Source organism: Nannobrachium achirus (genome assembly GCF_963921795.1).
Source record: "Nannobrachium achirus genome assembly, chromosome: 4".
Lineage (NCBI taxonomy): Eukaryota > Metazoa > Chordata > Actinopteri > Myctophiformes > Myctophidae > Nannobrachium > Nannobrachium achirus.
In genome coordinates, this window is record NC_137813.1 from 27737462 (window position 1) to 27749028 (window position 11567).

Sequence of the window (11567 nt, forward strand, 5' to 3'; positions counted from 1 at the left end):
TATCATCATTTTAAAAATGATTTAGAATAGTGAAAATAGCTGATCTACGTAGATCTGCTATTTTCACTAGTTTCGTGCGACAGTCTTGTGCGACAAAGCAGGGCTTTACTTTACGAAGAAACGTACACATTTGAAACTTGGAGATACAAGGTTTCTGCCCGACAGTGACACTTTGCAACAAAGAAAAGTCAATGGCAGCTTAGAGAAGCCTGCCCTGGCCATTTACGCCCATCCTCTGCCATTCAACTGCTGCTTATGGGCTTCTGATGGAGGCAGAAAATCACTCAGGCCTCCATCTGTTATGAGTCGAGTGCTTCACAAGCCAGGCAATCAGGCAACAGCGGCGTTCTCCGCTCCTTGGCCAATCACCGGATATCGTCGCTGTAGGATGGAAACCTTGTATGTCCAAAAACGTTACTGTTACAGTAACGTAACCTGTGATCCAATCGATCCAATTATTATTTAGTCACAAGCTCTTGTTAATATTCTTCATTGGTTAAATATGTATAAAACCCACAGACAGACTTAACTACTTTTAGATACAAGGTTTCTGCCGGACGGCATCGATATGTTTTAAGCAGACCCCTAGTCACCTGCTTCCGTTACCACCCACATTACCATGGCAACCGATGGACATTCGCTGCACTACAGATTGCACGTGCACTGTACAAACCTGAATTTTTTCTACACCATTTGAGTTGTGTGTAAAGAGTGGCTTGTTATTCATTCAGGCAATTAAGTCAGAACCTGGGAGAACCTACACCAAAATATTCTCTGATTTTCATTTCAAGGACCATTTGATAGACCGTGGAGCTATTTATCTATGGGATAATCTACACCGTAAAGTCCTGTGTTCATTGAGTGTGTACAAATGGACCTGTAAGGGTCCATTTGTTCAGAGTTACAAACTTGTCTTACTGAGAGTGTTCAAATAGAAACATACACTACAAATCCTTTGAGTAATGGATGTATAAGGGTCCATTTGGTTCCTAACTACTGTATCAATCATTTAGCTGGGGATAAATATTGAGAACCAGCGAAATTCTCTGCCAAATCTTTCTTAAAACCACCCCCAACCAATAGTCACTGTGTGTGTCTGCACTGACCTTCACCCCCCACTTCCTCGGTCAAGCAGCCTGCTAATGCCTGCTATGTTCAACCTCCGGGGAATGAGACTCAGTCACATCATTGATAACCTTGATGAAAGCCATGTATGATGAGAGCCTTACCCTTTACAACAGAGGGCAGACCTCAGACCTCAGACCAGCCTTCATCTCCATGGATTGAGTGAACCTGCAGTTTTACTTGTAATTAAATTCAATCTGTTTGGAGCTGTAATTCCATATTTTGAACCCCAGAAAGGAAGCAGACAGTGACACTGTACATCTAGCAGACGCTGAGGCTTAGAAGATAATGAGGAGAAAACAATTTAAAGCTGACAAAAAAAACACTATTTTTAAGATGTGGAAATCTGCTCAGTTTCCCACAATTGCCTTCCCCTTCACCTAAAACAACTCATATATTGATATTGACTCACTCCTCCACAAACTCAATGGGTTCTTATTATCGTTTTCGTTCACGTTATGCAATAGCCTATAGCCCTATAAAAGCCATGGGTCACACTAATTAATTCACCCGATGAAGACCAAGCTTATGGTGTGTGTGTGTGTGTGTGTGTGTGTGTGTGTGTGTGTGTGTGTGTGTGTGTGTGTGTGTGTGTGTGTGTGTGTGTGTGTGTGTGGTGTTCCTGCACCTTTTTTTGAACAGGTGAGCTAAAGCTCAAACATTGCATTTCACCAAGAAATCTTGCAGTGGAGAATGGTAAACTTGTAGGTGATATGTTAAATGGTAAATGGTGTATTTATAGGCCTATAGCGCCTTTATCCAAGGTGCTTTACAGAGATTGTGCATTAAATTCACCCATTTCACACACACATCCATACACTGATGGGGAGGAAACCATGCAAAGCAACAACCTGCTCACCGGGAGCAACTAGGGATTCAGAGTCTTGCTCAACGACTCCTCGACACTAACTCTATGGGAGCCAGAGATTGAACTGGGAACCCTTCGGGAACCCTTCGTGTTCTAAGACGGCAAGTCGGCAACTCCACCCCTGAGCCACTGCCGCCACTACATGTTATGTGTACAGTGCAGCACCACAGTGCAATTAAATAATAAGACTATATGACAAAACAGCAGACAAGGCAGTAAACCTGATGTTTGCTATCGCGTCCCAGTGTTTGGTTGGTTATACAGTAAACACACTAGCAGGCCATTTTGCTATTTGTATTGTACGATATTGCAGGGGTTCTCAAACTTTTCAGGCCTACACATGAGTCACCATTTCATTCTCAGACACATAGAAATCCATGCAATCACGTGATCGCAAGATCTCATCCGCCGCTCACTTCCTGTTTATTGCAGTTGGGATAAAGCCTGAATCTCTAGCCTCCATTTTTTTCCTCAGCATTTTTTTGCCAGACATGCTATATTCAACTAGAGAGCGGATGGTCGTATTTCTTTCTCGCGGAAGCACAGAGAAAACCTCTGAGTTTAGCAACGATCGGGGGATGGATCGTACTGGAGATAAATATTCTGTGACCAGCTAAGGAAAAATCGCTGGCAGGCTGGGATTTTAAATGTATTTAAAGTCACTGTGTTGTGAGGACTATTGAATAGGTAATGAAACTACCTGTTCAATACCAAATAAGTTATTTTCTGCTGCCCATGGGAGATCATTAACTGGCACATGATAGAGGCTATCGGCAAGGGAGCGGAGCACAACTAAAGCATGTCGAACTAATTTAAGAAATCAATATTCCATCTTCTGAGATCTCTAACACATGAAACACCCATAGCCTTGAGCCATTAGAACAGTGAACAAGTTAGTGCAAAAAAAACCATTAAAACTTGGAATAGTTACTGTATGGCCCACTTAAAAGTGCAAAGCCTGCAAATGTGTGTGTGTGTGTGTGTGTGCGTGTGTGTGTGTGTGTGTGTGTGTGTGTGTGTGTGTGTGTGTGTGTGTGTGCGTGCGTGCGTGCGTGCGTGCGTGCGTGCGTGTCACCTTTTTAAACTCACCCTGAAGTCAATGCCCACAGTGGAGATGAAGCTCCCGGCTAGGAAGGCTCCATCTTTGAAGCGCACTAGCAGACATGTCTTTCCAACGCCTGAGTCTCCAACCAGCATCACCTGGACCACAAAGGCCGAACAAAATGATTCAGTTACAGCAGCCAGCTGAGCATATAGTGCTGACGACGCTTTGAGTCAACAAATGTTTCAGTAATCTTGACAAAATAGCCTCTAAATTAGCCTTCTGCTAAATGTTTGGCATGTACGATGAATTACAAACCAGACCTTAAGTCTACATGCACAAATAAATTCTCAAAAATCCCCAAACTGGAATGAAAATGATTGAGAGCGGAATGCTATAGATGCTTGTGTTTGAGCATTACACAGTACAATACAGGCAGGCCTTTAATCTATTATTTGTATTTCCTTGACTGAACTAGACAAGAGAATCTGTGTTAATTTAACTCCCTTACGGGTCCATTTTAACACTCTGGTTTAAATAAACAGTGGGGATTCACTGTGTACACAGTGGTTGATTGATAAAGTCAAATCAAAGTGGAAAAATAAAAACAACGCAGACAAACATACTCTACTGCAAGTGCAGCCCAAGTAAGTTAATAAGACTTTATCAATAAAGCATCTGGGCGTTTTGTTTTGCTGTGATGAGGTTACCCATTTGGTCCCCTCCTTTTTGCCCTACACCAAATCCCTTTGGCCAAAATAGCGGGTCTACAATATCGGTTGTTGCAAATCGAGTGTTCCCCTACTGTAGGCCAGCTGTAGCTGCCTATTGTGACATGCCCAGAATAGGGATGCCATGGTTAATGTGGTTACCGGATCACTGTTATTATGAGGTTAGCTGGGATAGAAACATGACCAGGGGAGTAAAGTTGGGACTATACTTAATTGTGCACCGGGGGCCGGTATCACGCCTTCCGAGCTTCATACTTTGTGAACTTTCCTGCCAGAGAGATAAAGCAGGTGGCAACGGCGTTTGACAGATGTAGAAAACATCTGAGGCCACTTGCTTCCTCGCTTGCTTCCTCCAATTCCCTTCAAGCCTCTCGTCTCTTCAACCTCCCCCTCTCTCCCCCCCCCCCCCGCTGGCAGGGAGGAGGATGTAGGGAGGAAGTGCCGTGTCTGTCCTTGTTAATCAGTGAGCCTGCCTGGCGCTGCCGCTGGCTGGCTGATGTGGGAATGATATACAGGCGGCGTAAGAGAGGCAATAAAATAAACACTGTACAGATCACCCTCTCGCCCCAAACACAATCCTCATCCATCACCCGACATCTGGTGTAATGTCCTACAAATCAAGTCTTTGTACTTCTCTTTTGGGAATGAACGACATGGGGGAACGGCTGTGTTTTCTCGGGTCTGATCTATGGGTGTTTGTAAAGCTCCTCTCTGGACAATGAGAGGCAAAAATATCGGCAGCTTGATTGGTTTACGCCTTTTCATCATGCTCTGCTGTCAGAGGGAAAGAGAGAGACGAACACCTTTGTTGTTGTTTTTGTCAAGCAACAAGCTGGGCATTCAATCAATTCCATGTGTGTGGGAATGTCTTAATAATGGATCTCTGAGGTCATGTAAAAACATTATTAGACGATCAATTGACAGCCAAATTCACTGGCAAGATTCAAATTGACTGCACCACACAGCAAGGTGGGCTAGAGCAGTGGTTCTCAACCTTTTCAGGCCACGACCCCCAAAATAATCCCATTTTAACTAAACTAACTAAAATAATTTGGGAACGCCCCAAACGACCCACAGGTTGCAAACCACTGGGATACAGTATGTCACACTCTGACTCTGAGTGAGGGTTGTGTAGGCCGAAAAAGGCACTTGTATCAGTTACCAAAGTACTCCTCAAAAAATACCCAAATAGGAAAATGTTCAAAGGCAGTCAGAGAGTTCTTTGTTACAAAAACAAGTGCTTTTATTCACCTCTCAGTCCAAGGAACTGGTGTTCACCAAAATACAGAAAAGACACAAAAAACTATATACAAACAACTGGCCAGATTGGCATTGGATCCTCTTAGCTCACAAGACCTACTTTGACTGACTAGCTCAGGTGGCAGGTCCCCTTAAATAGGCTAAACCCCTCCCCTGGACCGTACCAATCTTAAATGGAATCCACCATCTACCTATGAACCAGTTTACATTTCCATGTCCAAAGACAATATATTTCCATGTCAATTCCATGACAATATTATTCATACACATTCACAAAGTTTTACCTACACCATTAAATTAGAGTACCCAATTTACCAGCTAACAAACCCACAGGTGGTATGGTTCAGCTTGATTGAGCAATCAGGTGTGTATAAGCTTGCTCCCTACCCTGGAGTCCAAGCACTCAATAAATCAAACAATACATCAATACAACAATACATCATTATTGGTAACAATTAAACAATACACATCAATACAACAATACATCATTATTGGTAACAATTAAACAATACAGTGCAACCCAAACTTCTCAAATAGTGTCCGTTAAAACATGTGGGGAAACACTGTAAACATACTTAAGTCTCTTAAAAGTATGTCAGTGGCAAGGTACATTGCCACAGTATGATATATAGACCTATATAAGATAATGACAGAGCTCTGGGTCAGCCCAGCACTCAGTGGGTCAGGAAGGTAATGAATACAGCACTGCCTCTCAACAGGTGGTCCCACCGTACCTATGGGGTCCCCACGCAGTTATAAATGATTAATTGCCATTAGGAGCCAATGGATGGCCTACTCACACAGTAGGCCATAGGTGTATTATCCACCTGTAGGTCTACAAATGGAACCACATGGACACTTGGGTCCATTTTGGTTAACATTTGTACTTCCATTCTCATACCTGAGGATTTTACAGGGTAGATTGGGGTCCCAGATCAAAGAAAGTATCAGACTCTGCACTGCAGACTCTGGGTCCTTATAACCACTTGAACCCCAGCATTAATATTCTCGGGGGGAACATTCAAAAATCTACAAGCTCAAAAAGGTGGGCTGTTTTAACTAAGAGATTTTGTGTAGGCCTATATAGAGCATAAAAAGAGCTCGATTGATTGAATACTTTATTAGCAGTTCACATAGGAAAACCACCGGACAGTACAGTTCAGATATCTCTGCTAATAGGATTTAAACCGAAGAAAACAATGGCTTGTTTACTTTTGGTTTTGGGTACTTTTGTACTCAATTTCATAGAGACATTAAATGACAGACAAATAGGCCTATAGCTATAGTAGGCTACAATTAATCAAGATTAGAGGGTTTAAGTGGTTAATGGCTTGCCATTAAAAAGGTAGAATCACTGTTTTGCCCACTTGCCTTGAAAGCGATGTCATAGAACTCGCTGCTGCTGCTCAGAGAAGGTCTGCTGGGGTGGACCACACCGTTGGCTTGAACGAGGCTTCCTGACGCGCTCTTGGCTTTACCTGCTGTCGGGCTACTGCTGGCATGCTTGCCTTTCACAGTCTTCTTACGAGACATTTCTAATACAGGTTATGAACGCTGGTCAGAGATGGATTTTCCAATAATAGGCTAATACTAACCTCACAGTAAAAAAATATATATATGGCCTATATAATAATAATAATAAAATAACAAAAAACTAAAAAACAAACAAAATGAATGTAAGTCTCGGGGGTCCGTCGAGAAGTTGAGCAGAGGGGAACTCAAATTGTAGCTGCTTCCTTTTCACCTGCGTGTGAATTAATCATCCTTGTGCCTTTCTCGTAAGACACGCGTGGATGTGATGAAATCGCCAAAATGTGAAGAAAAAAAGAAATGTTGTGCCGTCGCCTTCTTGACTCGATCGGTCGATTGTCTCGTTCGCTTTCGTCTCTCGGTGTGTTGACAGGTTTGTTGCTCCCCTCAGGACCACAGACGAAGCCTGTGCGGTAGGATTCAGTTGCAAAACGCGCAGAGCGCACAGAGCGCAGCTGGTAAACTGTGGAGTAGAATGGTGTTGCTCATAACGTAACCGTCAGACGTCAGTCATTGTTGAAGCTGCAATCCGTAGGCTACATTCTCACATTCTCATTCAAATTCACAATAGGCCTACTGCAATTTAGAAATAGGCCTACTCTATTGCAAGTAGAAGTCTGGAATTCAAAATAGACCTAGGCTACTTGAGTAAAAGTATTGGAAATCGGAAATACTCAATTAAAGTAGGCTACAAATAGGCCTACCTCAAAACTCTGCTTGAGTAGCCTATAGCCTACAGTAGACTTAAGTAAACTGCTCAAAATTATGAACGGCCTACATCACAACCATCACAACTAGGAAGGTAGGTCAGGTGCACAAACTAACGTGCGGGCGCGTGTGTCGCTGTTCATTCCCCGTGGTGCTGAAATGCATGCGTTTGGGTACTTTTTAATCAGCCTATAGTCTGTAGCCTACTCGGCCTATAGCCTATACCAGATCAGATCACATCACTTTTTTATTAATGATGAAAACATTAATACAAATGGTGTCATTCTTATCATTTAACAAGAATTGGAACTTGGAACCGCGAAAGCTCAACCGGCGACTATGTTAAACTGTACTGTAGGCTACACATGAACCGCGTTTTCCTGTCCCGACCGTCTACACCAAATCTCCTTGGTGTAGCTATAGTCTACATTTACTTAAGTAGGCTACTGTACTTATAAATACAATTTTTAGGTACTTTTACTTTCCTGGAGTAACCAATTTTCTGTAGGCCTACTTTTACTTTAGCCTACTTTTACGCCACTGCAATTAGTCTATATGAAAACTTAGTTATAAGTTATACTAGATTTTGATTAGCCTGAACACTAACCACTTCAGCCCTATATATTTCGGCCATTTGAAAATTTGGCCATTTGAAAAAAGATCTACAAGCTCACATTGCCTAACACACTGTGAGCTTGTAGATCGTCTATCTGCTTTTACTTTTGATGCTTTAAGTAGGCTACATTTTAATACCAATACCTTTGTACTTCTACTGAAGTACATTTTTAATTCCAGACTTTTACTTGTAACAGAGTATTTCTAGATTGCAGTATTGATACTACTTTTACTTAAGTAAAAAAAAAAAGTAAAACATTTTTCCACCAGGCTTATCTACAAGCTCACAGTAGACGTGCTATTTTTGCCGAATGTTCCCCCCAGAAAAGGCACGCTGCTTCAACAGGTTCATGTAAAGCTGGCTGCAACAAGTCGTATGTTCCCCCTGTGCATCAGTGGTGTGATGTACGCAGATCTCCACAAGAGGGAGACATTAGATAGGAAGTCATAACTGGGACGCAAGGGGAGCAGCAAATGGAGATCATTTTAAATTCAGTCATGAACAAGTGTAGTGGTCATACCCTGGCCCCAATGCATTTACTGTCTTCTGTGGTGTAACTGCTGTTGAGTTACACTATCTGTGCACATATGTCCACTACATGTTATGCAATGATCTGTGTCTAATATTGTTACTGTTTTTTCTATATGAATCCTGAAAAGTAACTGCTTTGGACTGAGACTTAATCATCTTAATCATTTCTGTCAGAGAATTATTTTCACAGTAAAATGTGTTAAATCTGATTAGGCTGGTTATGCAGTGATCAATGTCTTACAATTAGGTCATTATTAGCAACTTTCACCTCACAATCTATTATTTGTATCTCATCTGGTATTATTAATTTAATTGTGTGTGTGTGTGTGTGTGTGTGTGTGTGTGTGTGTGTGTGTGTGTGTGTGTGTGTGTGTGTGTGTGTGTGTGTGTGTGTGTGTGTATATATATATATTATTATCTTTCCTGTTGTTATTGCATTGTTGTGTTAGCACATGTCTCTAGTCTGTAGTGTGTAAACCATGTACCACTGATATCTTGCTGCTTGTACCTGCATGTGTAAATGACAAATTGATTCATCGATTATTGAGCTTGTTAACCAACATCCTACTAGTCCCTCCATCTTTGTCTCCACCAGGTCGAAAGGCATAACCGAGACTATGTTTTGTACCCTGTCCGTCCACGTGTCCATGGGTCCATCCGTCTGTGAACAGCTAAGCTCTGGCACCGTTGGCACGATGGCAGAGAAACTGTGCACACACACACTCCCTGGGTACCAGAGCAGAAACTCTGCCCCAAATCTTTCACATGCGCCACCAGGAGGCGGATTTGAGCAAAACATATTTCTGGACATTACTCCTACAGATTTTGTCCAAAAATCTCTATAGTCATTAAACGAAACAAGTCTTTCAGATTTTTCTTATTCCATCCTGATTGGCTAATATTGGCTTCCAAAGTTTGCAAGAGTGCTCCGTTTTGAACAAAATGCCTCAAATCATGAACACGATTTCCATGAAACTTTGCACACACATTCCCTATAGGCAGATGAAGAAATGCCACTTTGACTGATTTTATGCTTTTACCTATAATGTATCTCAGATCAGTGTAAAACATTGTATGCACACTCCCTAGAGGCCAAGGAAAAACCTTTGCCCTGCATTTTTCACGTCTGCCCTTTACAGCGCCACTTGGAGGCTGACTTCAGATTTTATCTAAAAATCACACAAACTGGTACATAGTATCTCTATAGTCATGTGATCAAGACGGATCTCTCCGATATTTCATATTCCATCCTAATTAGCTAACGTTCTCGGTGTTATGCAATATGGAATTATCGTGTAACCGCCTTTCTGTGCTAGTGCCAGGCTGCCCGGACTCATTAGAATAAGTTCAAAACATGGTCTGATTCAAGAGTCTAGACTCTAGCAAATGAAACAGGGCTTCTTTGCTACCCACAACAGAACGCCAAATCCAGCTCACAGTACAACCTCATCTCTGCTGAGACCCTTCACAAGTGTTGCATGAAGGATAGCAGTGTATAGACCGAAATAACCTGTTCAGGGTCCTTCAGGGTAGACTTAATAGATTGAAAATGGACTCGGTCTGCAGTGTAATAAGCTGCTGAACCAGAACCCAAATTATAGATAGGGTCATGAACTGTGAACAATACGGGAGGTTGTGCACAAACAATTACATCAAACTACAATGCTGCATTGTAGGATATTTACTGTATTACAGTACGTTACACAAATTTCCGTCGCCACAGGTGGCTGTAGGTACCTCTGGCCACCCACCGGTCTCTCTGGAGATGGGTGTGTCTAAAAATAGGAGGCTGTCCTTTCAGCTTATCTTCTGCAATACAGTTAAGTGACACTAGATGGCATAGCAGAGCAATTAGTTTAACTATTTTGCTGGGGATAGAAATGAACCACAGAAGAGACTAGATACTAGAGAGTAATTATACTTTAAATGGTGTAAAAATACATTTTGGCATAGGACTTTTTCATTAAATGTTAATTAAATGTCTCATTTGTATTTGTAAGGGTCCATTTAAAAATAAACACTGGGTCATTTTTGTTTCCTAGATTTAGTTTTTCATTATTATTTCAAAACATTTTCAAATCATTACCAATAATTTCATGAAGAAGAAACTAAGAAATCACATAAATTATAAAACAAGTGTTTAAGAAGTTGTGAAAAATAGCTGATCTACAAGCTCACCACACAAAAGCAACATGTTGTGACTTGTGAGGTGCTGTTTTCTCTAACAGGCTCACAACGCCAGCCGTTGTGAGCCTGTAGATCGGCTATTTTCAAATAGTCTGCAGGTATAAAATGTACTATGTTTTATAATATAATAATGTATATCTGCAAAGTAACTAGTAGGCCTAACTAAAGTGTTCATATTGTTGCATAGTCTCTCTCTCTCTCTCTCTCGCTCTCTCTCTCTCCCCCCCCTTTCTTTGTATATACTTACTGTTTGTTTAGACTTACTGTTTTCTTTTTTGTTCTTTCATTTTCTTTTCTTTACATATCTACAGCATAGTACTGTGTTCTATTCGTCTGTCATTCAATGTTATATGAGATACTTAAATGGTTTCCAGTGGAAATAAGCTTAGTCTTTTCATGGATCTCCTTTTAGTAGACCTTGTACCAGTGAACTGTACCGTCATGAAACTGTACCTTTTCCTATGCAAACTTCTAATAGTCTTCAATCAATCAATCAAAACTCTCTCTCTCTCACCCTATCCTAACGGAACACTTCACACTGAACAAACACAATAGTGTTTAAAAATAATTTTTGGCATAAAAGCTTTTTCATTTCAATTAAATGTTGTCTCATTTGTATAGACACACTTTCAAATACACTGTCAGAGTTACAGACTTGGGGTCCATTTAAAAATAAACACTGGTTTTAGATTTTTCATTATTTCAAAACATTTTCAAAGCATTACCAATAATTTCATGAGGAAATCAAAGAAGAAACTAAGAAATCACAAATTGTAAAATAAGTGTTTAAGAAGTTGATCTACAAACTCACAACACAGCACACAAGCAACATGTTGTGAGCTTGTAGATCTGCTGTTTTCTCTAGTTTGGGTCCCGGGCAAACTTATAATTTCTACTTTGGCTCTTGAGCTTAAAGGTTTGGGAACCACTGCCTTAAAAGAACTCCTAGAGTCCCTGGAATCCACTTTG

General features: G+C 41.2%; 1 protein-coding gene across 1 annotated transcript in view; it reads right to left on the reverse strand.

Moving 5' to 3' along the window:
- Positions 1-6559, reverse strand: part of LOC308283466 (ras-related protein Rab-26-like) — a gene marked incomplete at both ends in the record, with an annotated part of 75026 nt that extends 68467 nt beyond the window's left edge. Inside the window, 2 exons of the mRNA XM_080723906.1 lie at positions 3083-3193; positions 6398-6559. Coding sequence (XP_080580032.1) covers positions 3083-3193; positions 6398-6559 — 273 coding nt within the window. The remainder of the gene's footprint in view (positions 1-3082; positions 3194-6397) is intronic.
- Positions 6560-11567: the final 5008 nt, after the last annotated feature.